General features: G+C 46.3%; 1 protein-coding gene across 1 annotated transcript in view; it reads left to right on the forward strand.

Moving 5' to 3' along the window:
• The first annotated feature begins 681 nt into the window (after positions 1–681).
• DMAP1 (DNA methyltransferase 1 associated protein 1) overlaps positions 682–23,170 on the forward strand; it is a 30,181-nt gene continuing 7,692 nt past the window's right edge. Inside the window, exons 1-8 of the mRNA XM_035333489.1 lie at positions 682–769; positions 1,217–1,364; positions 3,989–4,080; positions 4,890–5,085; positions 9,464–9,622; positions 10,589–10,756; positions 11,451–11,636; positions 13,787–13,858. Coding sequence (XP_035189380.1) covers positions 1,263–1,364; positions 3,989–4,080; positions 4,890–5,085; positions 9,464–9,622; positions 10,589–10,756; positions 11,451–11,636; positions 13,787–13,858 — 975 coding nt within the window. The 5' untranslated portion in view covers positions 682–769; positions 1,217–1,262. The remainder of the gene's footprint in view (positions 770–1,216; positions 1,365–3,988; positions 4,081–4,889; positions 5,086–9,463; positions 9,623–10,588; positions 10,757–11,450; positions 11,637–13,786; positions 13,859–23,170) is intronic.

The following is a 23,170-nucleotide window of genomic DNA, read 5'->3' on the forward strand; positions in this document are numbered from 1 at the left end:
GAGGGACGTGTGCTTTGTCAGACGACGCCAGGAGCCGCAGCCCGAGCGCTCGACGTGCGGCAGCGCCCGCCTGGCCCGCGGCCACCTGGCACGGCCATCGGGTCTCCGTCGGGTGTGACGGCCACGCTCAAGCACTGGGGCACAGCCAGGGGATGGAAACGATCCTTGGGAGCCCCGTGGAGCCCCGATCAGCCCTGGGGACACCATGGAGAGCAGGAGGGCTGCGTGCTTGGTGGGACATGGGTGGGACACGGTGGGACATGGGTGGGCTGCCCTCTGCCATCGCTGGGGCCTGCCCCAGCCCTGCTCCATGGTCCCCGAGCCCAGCCAGGCCCCAGGGTGCTGCCAGGCAGAGGTGCCCCGGCTTTGGGCACAGCCACCCCGAGGTTTTGGGGTGTCCTGTGGGAAGGAGCCCGGCGTGGGTCCAGCCTGGGCATGGCTGTGCTGCCACCTCCTGGCGCAGCACGGGGCCGGCCGGCAGCGTGCTCTCCGCCCCGAGCAGGGAACGACGGACAGGGGCTCCCGCGGCTCCGGGCACCGCCTCGGGACCGCACAGAGAGGAGCTCAGCGCCACCTCCCCGGGGCCGGCCGCCACCTGCCGGGAGCGGGACTCGAACCCGTGACCCTCTGCACTCCCCCCCCCCAACCCAGTGGTGCGCTCCTAAAAGCCTTCCGGGTTCTTCCGGGCGCCTCTCGGCGGGACCGGAAGCGGCGGTGCCCGGGCCGCCGTGAGGGACGCACGGTGCCGCTGGCCGCCCAGCCGGCGCGGGTGAGAGCGGCGCCGGGAGCGGGCCGGGGCCGGGCTGCGGGGACCGGGGGCGGCGGCCGGGGCTCTTCGGCCTCCCCGGGCCTCCCGGGGCGCGGCTGGGGCCTCGGCGTGCCGGGATCCCGGGGCTGGCCGGGTCCCGGGCCCCATTATTGGGCCTGGGGGGGGGGGGGGGGGGGCGGGCGGGGGGGGGGGGGGGGGGGCAGGAGCGGGGGCGTGTATATGTACCTGTATATAAATATATATACGTGTATGTACGTGTATATATATATATGTGTGTGTATATATATATGTATATGTGTATAGAGGTGTGTGCACACGTGTACTTCCATGTACGTGTATGTATGTGCATATCTATGGGCGTGCATGCACCTAGCTGTGTGAATATTTGTGTGTTTTGTGGTGCCAGGAGGTCCCCGCTAACCCCAACTCCTTGGTTTTCCCCTCCAGAACTGGACAGGACGGCGGTGGTCAAGGCGAGCGGGCAGCTGGCGAGATGGCGACGGGCGCGGACGTGCGGGACATCCTGGAGCTGGGCGGGGTGGAGTCGGAGAACACGGGCACCATCAACAAGAAGGACATCATCAACTCGGATAAGGTAAAGCGTGGTGCCCTGATGGCCGCTGCTCCTCTTCTGGGTGCTGGCTGGCCTTGTGCGTTGTTGGTGATTGAAGAAAGGTAGAAGAAAGCACGTTCCTGCCATATTCTGTTTATTTTCAGGCTCTCTAGGTATACCTAGAAATGTATGCAGGGCCCCACTCCTGTGCTCCTGGCGTTCTTAGAATAGGGGCATTTAGAATATTTAAGCTGTAGCTGTACAAATGGTGCTCTTGTGAGCTGGGCCTGGCCCCAGTGTATTTTCCACTGTCTCTAAAATTCCCATCCTGTTGGGTAAGCGGGAAGCATGTTTACCTTCTAGCCCCAAAGCATACCTGTTTTAGAAGAGCAGACCATTGTCTGATAAGGTTAAATGGAAAATGTCCTATAACCAAGTGCTTAGCCCTTGTGTGGGCCAGCTGTTTGTCTGGGCATTGCTTATAGGGACGTGAGCAAGTTAGTAAACTGGAAGTTTACTTAAGGAAGTACATAGTCATATGCTGCATTATCTGTGGTGATATGCTATGGGATGTTGTTGCCTTCTGTGTTCAGAAAGTAAGGTCTTAGCTCTTGCATGCTTTGCGAGGCGCTGGGAATGCCAGTTCACAGCTAATGATGAGACCTGGAGATGTTTGGAAATGCGGTGGGGGAGATGAAGTCGCCAGGAGTTTTCTGGTACAGAGATGGTCTCATCTGACGTAAAGCTTGTGCATTGTTTTTTTTTTTTTTTTTTTTTTTTTTTCTTCCCCTGAGATGTTCGCTTCTGAAGAGAAGCGTAATGGTTTCATGGCTGCCTTGCTGGCAATAGAGTATGTATATAATTGATGTAGTGGAAAACTGATGAGTTTCAGTAATTGAAAGGTTGAAGTGTTAAAGTTGCCAGTTATCAGCTGTTTCGATGTCTAGTGAGCCGCTCTCTGGCTGGATTCAGCCTGCGATGTTGTGCCACTGAGTGTTCAGAGCTGTGAGTTCTTTGATTTAGATGTGTCTGTCTGTTAGCTAGCAGGGAGCTGAAGGAGTGCCGGTGGATGTCTGTGTCTTTTGAGGAGAGAACCAGATGGGTTTCTTCTCAGATTTGCCTGGCTAATGGAAAGAGAGAAAGGGGGAGGTGCAGTGAGATGTTTCAGGAGTGTTGCAAGAGGCTGCATGCAGCTGAGTGAAACAGTTGGAATTTCTACAAAGTACAGAAACTAAATCACACCAAAGGCATAAATACCCCGTTATCAGATGGAGAGGTAAACATTGCTAGTAACAGCGCCGCATTTGCTCAGGAAGTAGTTCTGTTCTCAATTAGAAAAGAACCAGATTGATGCCTTTAAATCACAGGAGAATGATGAAGTACTTTCCAGTCCATTAGTGACTGAGAATGTTTTTAAAAAAATTACTAGGCATAAAAACGTTGAAATCAGCAGGCCCAGGTAATTTGTTCTCAACTCCTAAAAGAGCTGGCTGAGCTGATCTCTGGCCTGCTGATATTAACTTTTAATAAATCTGGGGAATTTTAATAAATTGGGGGAATTCCAGAAGCCAGCATTCAAAGAGGGCAAGTGGTGACCCACGTGTAACTGCCTTGGTTGGCCTTACATTGCTCCTGGGCAAAGTGATCGACAAGCTGGGAGAAAGGTATTTGATTAGGAGTGAAAAGGTGCTAATGTAATGGATGTCTGCAGTGAAGTTTTATGGGAAGTACTTGTACAGGCTGTTAGATTTTTTTCGTTTTAATAGGGATTTTGAATTTGCTTGGTAAAGGATTTAATGCAATTTATGTTACGGTGTTAGTTTTTACTGTTGCAAAATGCTATGATTTAAAAGTCGTTAGTGATATGGTAAACAAGTACATTAAAAAGGAGTCAGACGGTAAGGGTAAGCAGTTAGAAAGGTGGTACAATTAGACCAAATGTTCTGCATTGCTCAGTAAACACAGCCCGCTCAAAGTGTACCTTGATAATGCGTCCACCGGAATCCAAAGCTGATTACGTATTTATAAAGTTGTGGACGTGATATGAGGAGGAATGTGGCGTAGAAACCATCAACTCTGACAACGTTTTAAAGGCTAGATTGAGTTGTCTGCCTTGAATTCTCAGCGTGAAGGTGGTGTGTCAAAAACCATCTTTGCTGTGTAAATGGGACGCTTGAGGAAGGAATGAGGGGTTACGTCTGTAGGCGATTCTGGTAGTTTTGCCATGGGGCTGCTCTAAGAGCTTGATCTGTTGCTGCAGAACAAGGTGACAGAAGCTAAAAGAGTAGGAAGACATTTCTTAATATCTTTAAACGCTAGAGAAGTCGATTAAATTCTTTAATACCTTCATACAGAGACAGTACTTGCCTAGTGCAGAAAGCCCTAGGGTACCAGCCCCTGGAAACTGCAGCCATATTTCAGTTTGGAACTGAAGTGCATGTTCTCTACAACATAGGTGTCCAAGTAGTGGTGAGCGCTATCGCTGAAAGCAGGCGTGTTTTGTCTGTCGATGTCTTCCACCAGGAACAGGCAGTCTCCTGGAGACACTCAAGGTGTCTGAAAACAGATGGAAATGAAAACCGTGACGGGGCACCAGGTTGTGTGGTTTTATGTGTTCCCTCAGGGACTGCCGTGTCTGAAACTAAAATTCAAATCTTCTGTTTCAGAAAAAATCCAAGAAATCTTCAGAGACGTTGACATTTAAGAGGCCAGAAGGAATGCACCGAGAAGTTTATGCACTCCTCTACTCTGACAAAAAGTAAGAGAGTAAGAGCTTGTGCTTGTCTGAGCAGGTTGGGGGGTAGCCTGGGCTTTTGGTGGCAGGGCAGCATCCATTTGAAATTACGTGCAATCTTGCTTCCAGATTTATTGCCCTTTGTTCTTGGCTCACTCGTGTCCCTCTCTTGGACTTTGATGTTAATGCCTTGCTTCTCCCCTCTAAATCTGAGGGATTTACTTTGTGTATGAGATGAATTAGGTACGTGCACAATAGGCCAGTGCAGACAAGGTAGTGTTATTATCCTCCTGTATCTAATTCCATGTTTTTTTTGTGGCTGGGTATAGCACCTGATTTTTTGTCCAACAGAAGTTCTGCTGCAGCCTGTATTTGGCTTGCTATGAATTCTGCGTTTGCCCCAGACGACTCTTGCATGGTTTGCATTCCTCATGATTCTGTTCATCCATGCCGTGTATTCTGTCCTCTGATGCATGTGACTTTAAATTTATGCAGTGAATATTACTTCTCTGACAGTATATAACAGTCTTCTCATCCTTTCTACCTTAGTGGCTTTGGGCTGTGCTTTAGATCATATCAGAGGTGATCTGGAGCTGGCGTAGAGGAGTTTGGAGTCGGGTGTTCTTACGTGACCCAGGACTGAAGCATCTTGGAGGAGCTGAGCATATTAGCATTGTGGTCTGGGAAGTGCAGAACCTGGAATAAAGCTCAGGTTTTCCCACCCTAGACATTTTGGTGGCAAATCCCGCTCCAGAGTGGCAGTTTGTACTCCCTCTGCGTTTGTCCTGAGCTGCTTCCTGCTTCTCTTCAGCCAGTGCTTGTTTCCACCACAGGGATGCGCCTCCGCTGCTGCCAAGTGACACAACTCAGGGTTATCGAACTGTCAAAGCAAAACTGGGGTCCAAGAAAGTCCGGCCTTGGAAGTGGATGCCCTTCACCAACCCAGCAAGAAAAGATGGGGCGATGTTCTACCACTGGAGGAGAGCAGCAGAGGAGGGGAAGGACTACCCGTTTGCCAGGTTCAATAAAGTAAGTGGGAGCACTTTCAAACAGAAGCGTATAAACAGCAGCAGGGAGCTCTCCTTTGTCAGCCTCTTGAATGCCCAGACGGGAAGTTGTTTCTTTCAACATGTGAAGGCTGAATTCAATTTGGCAATTGCATTTTAAACAGCAGCATGGCCTACAGCTGTGCGACCTCAGACTATGGAGTCTCCAAATCCTTCAAGCTAAGCGGGCTCAGTGTGTGGTCAGAGCTTGCCAGAGTACCCCTGTGTTTCAGGGGTGCAGTAACTGATATGGTAAGGAGGCACTGTACCATTTAATTAACTTCTTAACCAGCGTCCTCTCCCTGATTACAGGCTCTGGGTAGTAAAAGATAACTCTATTCTGAGCGAGACATTGAAGTCATAAGTCTTGTTATCTTGCCCGGTATGAAAAAATTTGCTTGTAGCTTGTTGGCCAAAAAGCTGGCTTGCAGCCTCTTGGCCAAATTCCAGCACAGATACTGAATTACACTGCATTCCCTCTGAAATTGCTCCTGTGGTATCAGTGTGGTGCAGTCCCCTGTTCCTTGCATCTTATGTTAAATTATCACAATGTGTTGTTATAATCTCCTGCTGTCTTTTGTCCCAGATGTATCTGCTTTGAGTGGTTAGTGCTTTTATGTGTATGCACAAAGGAAGCTACATCAAGATTTATATTTCAAAGTCAGGACCTCAAAAATTAGGAAGGAACAGAGTTAGGGTGCCTCCATACCATAATTTAACCCTCTTCGTGATGCAAATCTGAAGAGGAAAAGGGGGGAAAAAAAAGCATGTGATCACATGGTTCCACAAAAGCTCTGCTTGTGTATAACTGTATACAACATTTTAAGTTTGCAACCCACAGAGCGTCAGCACTAACAAAGCCCGGCTTCCTGCAGAGTTAAGTGCTTGGTTGACCTTGTATGTTAGAAGGCTCAAGCTCTGACTGATGCTTTCTCTTTTGTTGGGACACTGGTAAGAGCCTCCTGTGGTATCTGTTCTCTGATGTCTAGGGTGGAAGTCTGAGACAGGACTCACTTAGTCAAGGCACCTACCTCGCTGTCTGTGTGAGACTTTGGGAGCGTAATTGTCTCCCGGACTCTGCCTCCGTAACAGTTTTTGGCTGAGTTCAACCAAGTTTATCAGAGGGGGCCATGCGTGGGTGTTGAATTATATGATTCTTGTTTCCTCAGCTTTATCACGTACTGTGAGCATACAGACAGAAAAGTCTTCTGCAAGGCTGCAACCTTTAGATTAGTGCTGCAGACGGCTGCCAGCTGCACGGGCACCATTAAATAATATTAGCAGCAAGTTGTTCCCTTGCTGTGGATCGGTGGTTGAGAAGGTAGAAGGCACTCGTGGAGTTTTGCAGATATTTGCTGTGTCAGAGGAGTTTTAGTTAATTTTCCAGGCTCTTCTGCTGGTTCCTTCATGCCTACTTGATACCTCTGCCTGTGTCGCTCGCTCCCCTTGACATGAGCTCATTTTCCTGTGTAGTCACGGAGTTGTTCTGTGCGACTGTGTAGTCTTATCGGTCACTCAAGGTCTTTGACTTGGCTCCTGCACCACTGCTCGGTTGGTTTGCCTTTTTTCTGTGCTCCCTGTCTCCCACCCAGATCTCTCCTATCTGTTGTGAAATAAGAGCACAAAAGCAGCCTCGCTGGTGTCGGACCACAGGCTTGTCTCAGCTGATATTCTTTGACTGCTATTGGTAAAGGCTTAGAGAGAGAGTATGATAATGCAGCAAACACAGAGGAACATTTCTCGCTAGCTTCTGGTGGCGTTTAACTTGGGGCTCTCTTAACTTGGAATGTGTGTTTAATAATAGGTGCACTCAGGGCAGCAATCTGCTTTGTGAATATTCTATGGCAACAAGTTCTGCAGGTTAATTTTGTGTGGTGTGAAAAGGTGCTTTCACTTTGTTTTAAACTGCTACCTAGGTGTTTCATTTCGTGCCTTTGAGCTCTTGTGTTACAAGAAGTGGTAAATTGTCCTTGCTATGTACTGTGCTTTCCATACTGTGACATGCATCTGCCCTTTGTTGTTCTCAATTATCCTTTCTTTAGAAATGGCTGGACTACGCATGCATGCTTCAGTTCTAGAAGCATGGTGGGTTTGTACGTTGGCTATGTTTCTTTTTTTCTAATCATTTTTACTGTTGAGTTTGTCTTTTCACCACTGCTTAGCATTGTGCTGGTGTTTTCACAGAGCTGTCTCATGGCTCCATGATCTTTCCTCAGCAGTTTCAGCTAATTTAAAGCCCATCATTGTGTGAGTTTACAGTGTGAAATGTAGGACTGAGAGGGGTTTTCTGGGCCATTGAATCTTCGTCTCGGCTCTTTCAGGCCCTGCACCATCCTGTCCCTTTCATAAAGTGATCAAGTTCTATTTGTAAAGCGGTTGGATTTTTCTTGCCCCCATGCTTCTTTGGGAAGCTGTTTGTTCCAGACCCTCTTTGCTCCATTTCTCACTTCCAGGTTAAATTTTCCATGTTAAACTGGCATTTTTTTTACAAGCCAATTTCTTTGTCTGTATTTCAGCTGTTCTTTTCTTCCCATGGGTATTCTTTTAATTCCACCCAGCGTACTTGAAGCTTGCAGTCAGATTCCCTTTCAGGCTTCCTTTGCTAGGCTCCTTTCTCTTCCAATCCGCTGAGGGAGGGCACGTTCCCCACCCCATTACTCATCCTCGTTGCTTGTCTCTGTACTTGTCCCTATTTCAGTTCATCTTTCCTGAGCGTGGGTCAGTAGAGTTCGAGTTGGTATTCCAGACAAGGTCTTGGTGTGCAGCTGACACCCTGCCAGTTTCTGCTGGAAATCCTTCCTGGGGAGAGGGGGCCATGCTTGTATTTTCATGGCGGTGTTGCATTTGAACTAAGAGTTGTCTCCTGGTTGGCTCAGGCCTTCTGTCTCATGAGTGCTCACCTTCTCACAGGAGACTTGTTCCCAGTTGCATGGCTGCAAGGTGCTAAAACCTTAAGTGACTTGGACGAGCAACCAAGGAACTCCTAGAAGTTGCACCTTGGAAGGGTACTCCACTGTGTAGACTGTCTGGGGCTGGGGAATACTGTGAGCAGCTGTAAGAGAGGCTGAGGAAGTGTTTGGGGAACTGCTTTTTGCTTGTCTCATTCCCTTCTATGACCAGGGAACTGCCATCTTCCCTTCCATCCACTGCAGAGGGCCGTGCTGGCTCTTTTCATGTGTATATGCTACTCTAGAAAATACGTTTATCTTGAAGTACCCAGGACATCCTGTCGGTGTCTGATAGGATGGCTTTTCTCCCGGTGGAAGTGGTACTTGAAGGCTGAGGTACAGCGTGTCTCCAAGGGCTGTTCTTCACCTTTATGCTTCTGTGTGTAACGATGGGAGAAAGGCGGACCTAAAGATGCTGAGTGGGATTCATGAGGATGAGATTTCTGGTGTAGGACTCAGGAGGGCACAGAAGCGTTGAGGAGTGTGTGCTGCTTACGTGCACATGATTTTTTTCTTGTGGAGGCAGGACCTTGTCAGGCAAACCGAGGTTCCACTACGGGAGTGGTGGGAGGGGTAAGGAAGAAAAAGCACAGGCTTGTTTGAGCTTCTGTTTTACTGTGTGCTGGGGCTCACAGTAAGCATTTGTATTGTTTCCTTAGTACTCATGTGTCACTGGTGTTCTTTTCAGAGCCTTTGTAGGCTGGGGAATGTGGTGTGGGTTTGGCACCTGGGATGGACTGTCGTTTGAATCTGTAGCTCTGCTGGGGGAAGGGTGGATGAGGAAGGGATGGGCAAAGATTTTGCTGAGTTTACCAGCCTCAGTTGTACAGCACCCAGCCTTTCAGATCTTCATGCTTGGTGTGGACTGTGCTGCAGAATTAGTAGGTTGTGTGTTGAAGCAGGAAGTATGCTAAAGGCGAGGAACCACCACTTTTTGCTTGTCCCATTCCTCTCGAGCAGTGAGCATGTCCCAGCCCAAGCTGAGTGGACTGTCAGAGTGGTTGTTGTCAAGGTATTGGTGCTGCTGTGTGGGAATAATGGAGGGAAGCTGGCCCAGCCTTGGTTTCACTGTCACATTAGCCTGATAGTTTTGAAACCTGTTGTCAGGATGTGGGCTGGTGACTCTGCCTGCCTCTGCCACCTGGAAGAGGTTTCAGCCTACCAGGCGGTAGTTCCTCAATGTCATGTTTGTAGAGAACCCATGTTGTTCCTTATCAACTCCTCTGCCTGTGCTGTTACGCTTCCTATCACGGGCCATTGCTCAGGGTCCTGGCAGTGCCTGCCTGATACTTGCACCCCTCCTGTCAGGGTGCTGCTCTTGCTCTTGGCTGCAGTATTTTGGCCCCTACCAGCTCGCCACGAGAGAAGGGCAGTGCTGTAACGAGCTGCCGTGTTCTTCTCTTCCTTGCTTAGACAGTGCAGGTACCCGTCTACTCGGAGCAGGAGTACCAGATGTATCTCCACGATGATGCATGGACCAAAGCCGAGACAGACCACCTCTTCGACTTGGCTCGGCGTTTCGACCTGCGCTTCGTGGTGATTCATGACCGCTATGATCACCAGCAGTTCAAGGTGAGTCCCAGGGGCCAAGATGCTGCTAGCAACCTGCTGTTATGGCACGTGCGGGGCTTGCTGCACTGCAGAGAGCAAATTACCCTTTATATCAACTTAATTAGGGGAAAATAATGAATTATTGGCAGCAAGGAATATTGAATTTCCAGCACAGGGCATTGCTGCTTGTTTTGTTTGTAATTAAATCCACTGTGACTTGTGCTCGTTCCCTGTTGCATTTTATTAGAAAGTTAGCTTTGTCCCTGCCAGGAGAACACTCGTGATTCCCTGAAGATAAGGCAGATGGGGAGTTTGTTTAACTGGTCAAACAGGGGTCCTGTTTCCCTGCCTCTAACGGACATGGGAATGATACGATTCTCATGGAATAGCTCCAAAAATTGCAGATTTTTGTCGTCCTTTGAAACACTCAGGTGAAGAGCATGTAGCAAAATGGAATAAGAAGAGTCCATCCAGCTGGCCAGTCCAAACAGCTTTAGTGCTTGCAGTGAGGGAACACAGCTCAGCCTCTGTGTAACGAGGGGTAATGAATGGTTGTAGCTGATACCTTCTTGGTTATGGCTTAAATAGCCATTGTCTGCAGCAGCTCAGAGGAGGCCTCCAGTGTGCTTTTCAGGGTTTCTTGGTCACAGATTTCCTTCTCTTGAGACACTCTTCTTGCATCCTTTTATCTAGAGCGGTTCGCTTCTGTAATCTCTCTAACCCTCAGCTGCAATGTTGGACCCTCTGGTGGGAATTCTTAAAGCGGTGGCTTTGAACTCCTGGCTGTTAATTTGCATGGTTCTCCGAGGAACTCCCCCTTCCCTCTGGCTCCACGGGCTCTGACAAGGCTCCTTGCTGATCCGCCACCTAAGTGTTGTTTCTTACGCCCAACCTGACATCCTTCATCCAGTGGATCCTTAGATGGATCCTGTGCAAGGTTTTGCTTGGTTCTTTCATAATGTTGTCCCCTTGTGATGTCTTCCACAGAAAAGGTCAGTGGAGGACCTGAAGGAACGATATTACCATATCTGTGCCAAGCTGGCTAACATTCGTGCAGCTCCGGGCACAGACCTGAAAATCCCGGTCTTCGATGCTGGCCATGAGAGGAGGAGGAAGGAACAACTGGAAAGGCTGTACAACAGGACACCAGAACAGGTATCTGGGGGAAGAGAGCACCACTGCCCCACAAGAACTATGCCAGCCTTGAGTCAGTAGCGGGGTGACATAGGTGGGAAAGAGAAAGGTGATGCTGTTTTCTTGCCCAGTCTAAGTACTGCCTAGAGATTAAGGAGCTGTTCCTCAGAGTTTGGGAGGGATAATTATTTTCTGTTAGTAGTTCTGTAGTAATTTTCTGTTAGTAGTTCACTCTAATGACAAGTTCACATGTGTAATGACTCTGGTCTCTCTCACACTTATTGATGTGCTGATACTAGATAAAACTGCATGTTATGTCTGGGGAGGAGAGCCAGCTTTTCATAGCACTGTATTTGCAACTACAACATAAGTGAGCTGCTTTTTTTTTTTTTTTTTTTTTTTTTTACTCTTCTCTCTGTACTCGGTCTCCTTGCCTGAAGGTAGGATTAATCATCTGTGGTTGGTGCTAAAGGGTGGACCGTGGAAGTTGCCATACAGTACCTGCTAGTTTGTAGCCTGACATTGCCATAGATGCAGGGCGAGGCTGTGGAGCATAATGTGCTCTGCAATTCACGTTGTCTTCAGAACATTAGGCAGGGGAGTTTAAAGGCATTTCCAGGCTGGTCCAGAGCAGGGTTGTTATCAGTAGATGGCCCCCTTGCCTTGCGAGGCCTCCTCTGCTGCTCTCATTGCCTTTCTGTGCTCTGGTCTGCAGGTGGCAGAAGAAGAATACCTCATTCAGGAGCTCCGCAAAATTGAAACGAGGAAGAAAGAGAGAGAGAAGAGAACACAAGATCTGCAGAAACTCATCACAGCAGCTGACACCACCACTGAACAGAGACGTGCTGAACGCAAGGCTCCCAAGAAGAAGCTTCCACAGAAGAAGGAGACAGAGAAGCCTGTAAACATTTTTCTTTTTTTCCTCCCCATTTTGTGCTCTGGCTGGGTAGCATGTGCTTGCTTCAGCAATTATATCAGGATCAGGCTTCCAGCTTTTCAGGGGAGAGTGGCTGGTGGATGCCTTCTGGCAGATATGTTTTTGGATGATTTTTTTGGAAGCCAGAATGGTCTATCCATTTGTTGTCAGAGAACTCTGATATGCTCTCTGTCTCTCTCCCATTTGAAAAGTGCTGGTTTAAGTCATGTTTTCCTTTCCCTTCCTGAGAAATGGGATGAAATGGGGTCAGACAGCCATTCATGCCTCATGGCAGGGAGAAACATCTGTCTCTGATTCTCCAAAGGGTATTCTGGTATTGCTGTGTAGGGTTGGCACACAGACCCGTTGTCTATCACCTGCTTTCTTTTCTTAGTCCATGTTTCTCCTCCCTTTCCTATTCCTGGGTCTCAGGAGCATCTCCCCAAGCTCAATATGTGTACCTCACCAATACAAGAGAGAGACATGAACACCACTGGAAAGCATCCAGTGGAAAGCCAACAAGGTGATCAAGGGACTGGAGCACTTGTCCTGCGAGGTGAGGCTGAGAGAGTTGGGACTGGTCAGCCTGGAGAACTAAATTCAGGATCTTTGGTAGAAAGGTGTTGCAACGTCTCAGATATTTCCAGCTAGTCCCTAGAAATTCCTCTCCATCCACACTGTCAGCAGAGAGCACTTGTCATCTTCCTCCAAAAGGGTCTGTGCAGAGAGGGGAGGAAAACAATACTAGACAGTTACTGCAAAAGTAAGAGTGTCACCGCTACCTTAAAAACCCCCCTCACCTCCACCCTACCCCAGCCCACATTATGAATACAGTAGCACTGGGGACATTGCACATGGAATTCCCTTGAGAGATGGTCAGGTAAAGCTCACCCATTGCTGGCTTATCTCCCTTTGAATAAAGGAGCTTTTCATTGGTGCTAATGGAAAAAATAAAAAAGGTGGTGATGGAGAACGGAACTGGGAGGATGCTGAGGATGCCAAGGTGAGGGAGGCTAGCCCACAATACTGCCTGTGGGGCTGGTGCCTGTCTGGAGGCTTGCACTGGATAGGCACGCCAGGGTGGGCAGAGAAGCAGTTTCTGTTGTTGCACTAGCATCATTTCAACCATGACAGAGTCCATTAGGAGTCAATTACCAACCATAGCCGGGAAATGTTAAGAAAAAAATTGCATTTTAACTAAGAATTTGAATCGGGAGCTGCATCAGCATCATTTCAACAAAGGAAAATCATTTACCAAAGAGTCAATTGAGGTTGAAGCGTTTACAGCATGTACAGGCACGCAAGGCAAAAGAACCCATTTAATTGCTTCTGTGCTGAGTGCAGTCAGAGTTGTCTCAGCTAAGCCAGCCATCCCGATTTGCCCTCACTGCTTGTGTCAGGGTGTTCAGCAACAGGCTGGGGGAGCAGAGTTCAGGGCATCTGAAAGCCAACCTTCATCCCCAGGAAGCAGGGAGGATTGGTTTTGGATTGCAGCCCTCTCCCTCTATTATATTATTTTATATCCCCTATACAGGGAGAGAGGCTGCTACCTCCAAAGCTCAAAGAGAACCTTTAAGAGTTCATGAGCCCTACTGGTAGTTAACAGATTTACTTTTTCTGCCATGGGCATGCTTAGAAAACTCTTCCTGGTACCTCTGATTGGGCTGACCACAGATGATAAAAAGAAAAAAAATATGCCCAGCCATGCACAGAGGTTTCTCAGCTCGTATCGTAGAGGATTTACAATTGGAAGCCCAGATTTAGAGAACTCTTGGGGTATTCTGGTCAGTGAAATGGGCCTAAGATAAGGATGACATTGTGCAAATATACTTCTGTCAGTACCACCATTTAGGGTTAAGGTTTACACTTGTTGGATGGGTGCAAGGCTTTGTGCAGAGCAGTGTATTTAAAACAAACCAGCGAAGTGCTTGAGCTTTCCAAAGATACCTTTAACTGGAGTATTTTTCTCAGTGAGTTTGCTTGGGATTTTCCTCTTCCCTCAGCTCTGACATGTGGCCCTGGCAGGTGGTTCTCTGTTATAGGAAACAGTGTTTCCTATAACATAGATAGCGTCTCTATCAAGTCTTGTGTTTTTTGTTTCCTCCATCAACACATCCTGTTTCGATCTCTTTCAGGCCGTTCCTGAGACTGCTGGCATCAAGTTTCCTGACTTCAAATCTGCAGGTGTCACGCTGCGAAGCCAGAGGGTAGGCTGTTGTTCTGGTCCCCTGGGACCTCTGTTAATATCTTTCAGTCTGCCTGTTCTCCTTTTATAGCTAAAGAAAGTCAAGATCTTGCCTCTAAAATAAGAAAGGAATTCTGTAAATGTGGAGACTCAGAAACATGGAATGCGGGCTCTGTGAAAGCCAGCACATCGCCTTGCAGAGGCACCTGAGCTTGTTGTGTTTGTTACTGGTGTGCCTGCTCTGCTGTTAGGCACACGTGACAAACCCAAACGGAGCTGTTTGCTCCAAACACAGCTTGCAGCCAAACGTAAAAGGCCTTGTAGAGCATATGCGTTCATAGATGAGAAGGTGAATTTAAGAACTACATGTTCAGGTTGTGACTTGAAAAAGAGAGAGACGTAAACGCATCTGACTTTTAGTCTTTTTATTACCATTGTTTAGCTTTGGAAAATATTTGTGGGAAAAGCCCCTTTGTTCATCCTGTCATACAGATATCCGTGAGAACAGAACTTGCTGTTCTATCTGCAAGACTTGAGGTCTGTATCTTAGCGACAGCTTTTGGGATAGAGTTTGTTAAGCCTGCCTGCCTGGCTGAATGTTTTTAGAGGGGTTTTAATAGCAAAATCTTTTTTACCTAATACAAATACTTTTTTTTTTAGTCCAAATAAAATATTCTTAGTTACATTATTGCAGCAAAGGTGGAGAAGTTCGTTCCTTGCCCTGTACCCTCACTTTTTAGATAGCTTTTAAAGAACATTTTTGGGGATGTTGTTTTGATGTCAGAACAGTTTTAGATCTTGCTGGGGATGCCCTGGGGCTGTTAATAAAAATGCGTTGGGGATCATGCTGCTTCAACTTGCAGGTGCACATGCACGTTAGAGGTGGTTTGCCTCTGCAAAGCCACTGCTGCGGGACCTCTTTAGGATGGAAGTGCCACCACCTGCAGGTTACCTGTGTAAGCAAGAGGCTACAGCCTTGAGGGACTGAAGGAAAAAAAAAAAAAAAAAAGGCAAGTGATGGGCAAGGCTGCAGTGCCTGTGTTGAGATTTATGGAGATGTGGCAGATGTGTTCTCCGACACTAAGATAAATAGAGTAATTTATGGAGATTGATTTGGATTTTGAAAACTAATAACTGATGGTTGATTTTTCCTGTTATTTTTTTTTTTTCTCCTGAAAAAGAAGCTGAGCAATAACCTGTCAGTGATGGAACCATATGGCAAAGTCAGCAGCCTTTTTGTGTGCCAGACAGGCCAATTCAAATCCCAGCCTTTGTGAAAATGGGTGCTACATGCTTCTCCCTGTTCGCTGTACTAGTTACAAAACGCAGCGATAAGCTGAGGCATGGTATTCTGATTCAGCAACATTCAGTCTGCAGTATCCAAGCTCCTGAGATGACCTAGAGCAACTTCCTGTGCTCTGCTTGAAATTTTCAAGGAGGTAAATGCTGCTATTAGAAATTCCAGTGGTTTGCAAATTTAAAAAGATTGCAAATCACTGATCTAGGTGAGAAAAACAATACTTCCGTGCTTGGAAATGGGAGTCCTGTCTCCCATCTAGCCAAATGAATTAATTTGTGGGCTTTAGTCAATCACGTGGGTTGCTTATTCAATTCTTCTCCTTTTTTAAAAAAAAATGGGAGGTAATAGATTAATTTGCTCCCCATATGGGTGATGGGGAGAATTAATTACGTGAGGTCAGGACAGGCCTTTTGAACTGGTGAGAGATGCTGAAGTGCTAAGTGGTATAAAGCAGAGTTGACTACCTGTGCTAATCCAAATATTTTACTTGTGGGTTTTCCGTGGCAAACCCTCTACATACACAGCAGTGGTGTTGCGTTGGTAAGAGTGGGAGGTGGCTAGGACCAGGTGAGGAAATGGGGTGGTGTGCTGGAAACCTGCACTCTGGCAGCATTCAGCATAAGATATTTTGCCCTGAACACATTGGAAAATGATTTCTAAAGGCTTGTGATATCCTGCAGTAAGTTCTTTTGCCTGAGGACCTAAAGGGTTCCTCACCTAAAGGCTTCTATTGTCCTCTTTTATTTTGTACTTTGCTACCGTGCTTTACGCCTTCATAGTTAGGTGCAGTTGGATTTTGCACTGAGATCAGGGACTCAACCTCTGTCGGGTGTGAAAAATGTATCATACCATCCCAAGGATAATAGCAATTGCTCTTTGATTAGAGAGATTATTTTTTTTCTGAGGATTTACAATTATTCTGATAATTTAAGATAAAATTAATATATAGCCATAAGTCCTTGAAGAAAAAGTCAGTCTGTATTCCACTTAATTTGTTCCCAGTAGCTTTTATGACAATAGCCCAGGCTTTTCAAATTCCCCCTGTTGTTAAAGCTTACAAAAATCTTATGCACGGGCTGAATTTGAAGACTTTTATTTTTTTCTAGGATTAATGGTCACTTACAGCCATTATTCTTCATAACTGAAAGTTTCTCCTTCAGCAGATGCTGAAGAGTAATCTCTTCTCCAGTGAGTTCGACAAGCTGCCTTCTGTCACAATGGCTTCAGTCTCCTATTGTTCTCCATAGGGCTGTGGACACAGGCAAAGAAGGCCACAGCCCCTGTGCCCTTGCTCTGCATGGGATTTCCCCTCTGCCTCCTGACAGCACAGATTGCAAGGTTCTCTAATGGCAGTAGGAAGCTGGGCATTGTGAAAAGCTTCATCCTAATGCAAGTCAGTGCATTGCCTTGGTGCCACGGAGAACAGGAGGCAGCAGCTGTCTGGGAAGCTTTTCATGAGTTTCCTGAAAAGGAATTTTACACCTTTGCCATTGGTAAAACTGTGTTATGAAAATAACACCAGGAATGTAGTATTAATTCTAAACGCTGCTTCTAGAAAACTTCCTGTTATACCAGATCTGCTCAGCTGGGAGGGCAGAAAGCCAAAGAGCCAGAGGAAATGAGAGATGGGTAGGGAGTTTGTACAGGGAAAGGAGAGGAAGAGACTAAAGGGAAAGCAGCGAGCTACGAGAAAAGCTTTGCTGAGGGCCTGCCTAAGGGAAAGGAAAATGGGAGGTATTAATCTTGAATCTTTTCCAGGACTCAGACAAACCAACAGTAACGGCACATTTGTGATCTGGGCGATGCCGTGCTTCTGTAGGGCAGAGCTGAGTTTGTTTTGAACTCATCACAGTGTTTCTGTACCACGTCGTGTTCAGGTTTCAGTTTAACCTTTGACTGTGTTGTGTTCAAAGCACTTAGCTTTCGCGTACTTAACATCTCCTCAGAGTGTTTTACCTTAGGTTGCTCATTTTCTCACAGCTTTATCTGTGAGACTTAGGTTATAATTAGCTAATGTCATTGAATAACCACATCAGTGTTTTTAAGAAGGAAGATGATGGATGGAAAAGGGTAGACATTTGTCCTGCATGTTTGAGGTATTGGTCTGTCCTCACTATATTGTCGCAGGCTTAGAAACTGGGGAGCTGGAGGAGAATTGATCGAGTGATGTCTCATCTGGTATCAAAACAGAACTTGGAGGCAAGAAGGAGTTTGTAGAGATCTCAGCACACAGAGGGGACTGAGGGATGCTCCTGTTCAGTCATTCAGAGCTGGCCACCGTCTCTCAGAAAAGGCTTTCAGCCAGCAGCCTGACCCTTTCTGCTAACTAGCATCTTGCAGACAAATTGCCTGTTGAACCAATTAAAAAAGTAGAGGAAGGAAAATTTCAAGTACAGCTTTACTACCCATTGATTCAAATTTTCACACTCACCAGCTTTTAAATATTTATTAGCCAGCTGAGTACTTTTGTTTTTTAGCACTGATTAACGAATAAGAATTTACTGTGGTAGTGGGGGGCAATGCATATTTGTTATTTCTTTTCCTCTTTTTTTTTCCCTTGGAGTATGAACTGAGTGCTTACTACAGCTCCAGGATGAATGATGCTTGCGGGGAAGATGGGGTTGTATGTGTGTTTATTCTCTGTATTTGATCTGACCCACAATTAAATGGCCAAGCACACTGCCTGTTTACTCTGCGTCGCAGGCTGTTGGCTCTGCTCCTTGCCTGTCATTAATGCAAACCCAGACCTCATCGGCTGTGAACATGAGAAACATCTGTCTGTCCTCCTGTGATCAATACCGTCCCTTCAGAGGCTTAGCTCTGGAAGCAGTTCCATAAAATATCAGTTATTTTTATTTGGATTTGATAAATTTAATTACTTGGAGCAATTAATAATTTATTTGTTGTGTATTGATTGCAGTCCAAGGCGTCTTGGTAGGACAGTCTGGAGATCAGCATACCCTTATGAGGTAGGAAAGCTGATGTCTCCAGATCCGAACTTCCCGTGGATTAGTTAGCTGAAATGTGCTTGTTGCTTCTGCTAGCAGTTTTTCAAGAGCAAAGTCGCAAATTCTGCACTCTGCAAGAGTGGGAGAGAGTAATTTCCATGGGGAGCCTTGCAGAGGCATGAGAGGAAGGTAGTGTCCTCATTTCTGTGAATGAAGTCATGAACAAATGATGCAAGCTGGATCAAATTGATGTTGTGGCATTGCCATCTCTGTGTTGTATTACATGCCCTTTAATTAGGGTTAAGTGAGTGCTGGTGCGTTTCCTAATTAAATGCATATCTGTAAAGAGTGAAATGAGATGAAAATACCGGAGTATTTCTTTTTATAAAGAACAACAAAAGGATACAAAATCTTAAGTGAAGTAGGGAAGGTGAATCCAGCACCCTTCCTCTGTTCTCGTTCTTAGCTGAGCTGCAGGGCAGCTAATGTTAAATTGCTGGAAGAAAAACGCATCTGTCACCTCTTTCATGGAAATCTGCTGTGGGAAAGCATCTGGACCAAAGCCTTAGTAGGCTCTCAGGTATAAAGAACACACTCTGGATGCAGTAATGGGGTCTGCTAAAATAAGTTATAGTTCTGGAAAAGACACTCTCTTTTCTCAGGAGGAGCACAGTCTGTAGCTAACAGTCTCTTTTGGTCTCCAGTACTGTAGAAGGGGCGTGTTGCTTCTGTGTTGGGTCATCGGCTACCAAACACTGGGCAGCACCGGGACTGGGGACTTTTGCCAGTCCTGGGTGGATTTGAAAAGCCTTTGTTTTGTCACCTCTGTGTGCACATAGTGACAGAGTCTGGGTGTCATTTGTCAGGCACCCTGACTGTACGTAACTCATGCAAAGCAACTTACGTATTTCTTTTTTTCTTTCATTAGCTTAACCAATATAATGATTGGAGTGTAATCAGTCACTGTAGCTGTTTTTGGTATTTGTGCGAGTGTAGTTTCAGTTAAATTATTTAAGGGAAAAGCAACATCAATTCAAGATTAAGTGCATGTTTTGCTAGTTTCCTGGGTGTGTGTCTGATTTGGAAGTTCTCGCAGTATTCTTGTGCTGTGTGAGGCTGTCATCACAGTGCCACCTCCTGTGGCCTTTCTTAGGGCTCTCCCCGGAATCACAGCACACGTGTCTGTGCTTTCCATTTGGCTCCAGCAGTTGCAGCTTAGGGACCGTGCAGCCATTCCTTGGGGTCACCTTTACAGGCCTCAGCTTGTTTTTTATACCTGTGTGGAGCGGCAGGGTAGGGTTACCTGGGAATCTGCAGATCTGTACTGTAGTGTGCTACTGCTAACGTGCTTTTGATGTAAAACACTGTCCAGTAAAAATGCCCTTTGCATTTCTTTCTTCTGCACCATGCATTTTACTATTTTTCCCTGTGCAAATGCTTCCTGTAGCCTTATTACATTTATTTTTACCAGACTTGCGCGGTTTTTACTTAAGGCACCAGGTTTTTCAGGGGAAGGATCGCCATCTCCTAAATGACAGGCAGCCCTTCCATGGTGTGAGTTTTGTCTTCTCAGGTGCCTTGTTTCTTGCCGCAACCTGGATGCCAAACTGGGAGAAAACTAACTTTGTTTCCACGTTATCAGCCATCATTCATGTTTATTCCAAGTTACTCTAACTTTAGAACCATGGAATGGTGAGAAGGTACAGAAACCTTGAAGTCCTTTTTACCTGCATGGGTAAAAGCCTATTGTGCTGAGCCATTGATGCTTCAGGACCCCTGGCTCCTTCGGGAAGTCTCTCAGCTGTACCCCTGAGTCAGTGCTATAGACGCATAACGGTGCAATAATGTTTCTGGGATCAATGAGCTGATTCCTTGCCATGTGCCTGAGAATTCTGTGCTTCTCTGGGACCTGTTGGCCTCCATCATCCTTGACAAAGCTATTACTAGGTATATTCCTCTAACAAGTAAAACTGGTTTAATTTACTAGGAGGATTCAGGTACAGAATTTATGTTTATGCACAATTGGTTTGGGAATTTGTGAGGTATGCCTTACTTCAGTCTAAAAAACCCACCCTGAAATAACCATTTACATAAGTTAATATAGACATGTTTTCTTCTTAAAAGGTTGGTTTATTTAGCATTAAGCCTCACTGATGGAGCAAGTCGATGCTCACGTGCCATCCCAAAGTGATCATTGTGCTTGATGTGTTACATAGCATAGTAGAGATGGCATAGCAGAATGATTTTTTTTTTTTTTAATCCTGAATCTTATTTTGGCAGATCAGCAGGCACTGACGTAAGTAAGGCATGGGGTCTGTGTCTGTAAGCTTGGGCAGGGGGCAGCGTATATGCTCATTGAGGCAGAGAATACCTGTGTAATTTCAAACTTTTCTTAGTTTTGCATATATCCATTGCAATTACCCATCCACTTTTCATTGCAGGACTTTAGTTCTGAGCAGTTAAGCACTTCAAATTTCCAGAAATGTGCACATTCATACCTGAAATTGAATTTCTCTGTTGGGGTTTTTTAAATTCCAGAGCTCTAAGGCTAGAATACTTAATATGGTTCTTCCTTGAGTCTTAAAACTGTGCAGAAGTGGAGGCTCTCTGCTCCTGCAGAGTAGAGCCATGCAGGCGGGAAAAGGTTGACCTTCTTTCCCCATCTTCAGCCAGAAAATGCGAAAAGCATTATTCATCTGAAACTTTAGCGCTCCTTCTTCCTGGAAACCCACTAAGCAATTCAGTACTCTAAAGACATCCATGAAGAAAGTGCCTAATGAGAAAGTTTTCTTGGATTGCTGCTGAAATCCATGAAGAAGGTGGTTTTCAATGTCAGTGAGCTGTATTACAATGCTGAACAACGGTACTGGTGCATAAAACCACAGTTTATAGCTGTACAGACACAGGTCAGGAGTGTGGAGTTCTTCGGATTAACGGTTTTAGGACAGCCATATTGTGTAGGGTTGGGGAATGGTGAGTTTAAGGAAAAGGCTGTCTTGAAATTGAATTAAAATGGCTTGAAGTGCAGCATCAGGGAGCATACAAATGAAATGTCTGAGTAACCACTGATAAATCATTTTGGTGAGAGACCAAACAAAAAGTTTTGGCACTGAAGTGGTTTTTTTGGAGGCTGTGAGCACCGAAAATGGAGCATTTATGAGGAAAGCAGTAAACTGAGAGCAGAATGTTTAAGATGCCCGTAGAGACATGTGGTATCTAGCTGAATCTGTCCTCGTAGATCCTGCAGGCCTGTCCATTCCTAATGCAGATGCCCATGGCAATCTCTACCTGCCAGGTGGTGATGCTGTGAGACACAACAGGGCACTGTGCTGCAAGCTCTGCTATTACGTAGGCTTCATTACTCTTCCAAAATATGCTCAAATACATTTATGACTATGCTTAAAAGTATTACCATAAATCACGAAAATTGAACGACAAACACCAACAAATGAAGCCAGTCTGTTTGGGGAGGCTCTATCTTCAGTTATTTCTTACCATGTTTGTTCATCTAATGAATATTGCCAATTAACAATTAATTTGCAGTAGGTCTCCTAGTCATTAGTGTGAATTAGCGAGGTTTTGTTGGCAGAACGTCTCGAGCATTAAGGAAAGGCGTAGAAAATCCTGTATCACTGAGAAGCTCGAGGGGACTCAGCCGTGAGAGCACTCTGCAGCAATCTGACCGCTCGGGGCCAGCCCCAATTCTGTCCAGCCCTGCGCTGAAGCGAGGTGGGTGCTGTGCTCATCTGTTTAAGCTGCACGACCCAAATTCCTGAGCAGTGCCCTCCTCCTTCAGGGGCAGACCCTGCGCAGGGGAGCTCTGATGCTGTGGCTTCGTGCTGTTGATTCACGCAATTTTCTGCAGCTCTTTATTTATTTTTCTCTTGATACACACAGTTCATGTGTTTAGAGCAGGTTGTTTATAGCAAGGACAAAAGATTGCAGTCCTTAAATCAAAAGCGACGTTGGTGTAATTATAAGCGCAGGCTGGTGGAGCAAACAGGGCTGTAGGGAGAGGCTGTCAAAGGAGAAGAGCATCCGAAATATAGTAACCTCAAAAATCCCAGCTAATCAGTTTTCTGACTAGAGCAATCCGTTTCCCAGGTATTATTATTACACGGGGACTTTAAAGATAATAAATAACAATAATAGTCCTGTATAAGGAAGGAAAGAAAAGGGCAAATGCCATTCACCTCGGAAGCTGTGGTTGCTTGCTGAGTTCTCTGAGGAACAGCATTTTCTTCAGCCCCTGCAGAAGGCTCGATCCGTGACAATGCCAAGATCATCCCAGGAGCTGTGGTGTGAGCCACAAGACTGCCCCGAGTGGTGTTTTCAGTAATGCAGAGACAGGGCCTTCACAAACCACGGCCCAGCTCACGCATCCATAGCCAGAGAGCCCTTCTGTGCGCTGTGGTCCCTGCGGATCGCCTCGTTCCTCGGGAACGAGGGCAGCTGAGGCATCACGTCCAGCATGCTGGTGCATCTGTGGTCACCTGCTGAAAACACCAGCACAAAGAAGGGCTTGCTGAAGTCAGCCTGGGCCTGCCTGAGCCATACGGGACACAAAGAGTTCTCCCCTGCATCACGGCAGCCCAGCTAACGGACCCTGGCTAACAGATTATCAGCAGCGTTTGAGTAATAGACTGCTCATTTAGTTTTAATACATTTTGCATAGAGAGCAATCAGCCTTCATCAGTCTTAGAGATGAATTGGCTTAGCCAGCTAAATTCTAAAGATATTAGTCTGACAGCAGCCACATAAATCATAACATTTTCTTAATGATGGTAAAATTAAAATATACTCTTGCTTTGAGAAACCAATGAAGCCTTCCTGTTGGCAGGCCAGATCCTCCTGCCTGAATTAAAAGGAAGCTTAATTGATGTGTTTTTAAACTAAACAGCCCCACTGCTCAGCATCTCCAGTGTTCCTTTCTTTGTAGTTAAATTACCTTGTCCTGCCTCTCCCTGCCCCATCCTCTGATCTTCAGGAGCATGAGTAAAGACCTCGGCTCGGTGTTTGTTGACCAGGCCCCCATCAGACATGAGCAGGACACACATGATGTTACACACAGAGGTTTTATGTGCTG

Source organism: Oxyura jamaicensis, chromosome 8 (genome assembly GCF_011077185.1).
Source record: "Oxyura jamaicensis isolate SHBP4307 breed ruddy duck chromosome 8, BPBGC_Ojam_1.0, whole genome shotgun sequence".
Lineage (NCBI taxonomy): Eukaryota > Metazoa > Chordata > Aves > Anseriformes > Anatidae > Oxyura > Oxyura jamaicensis.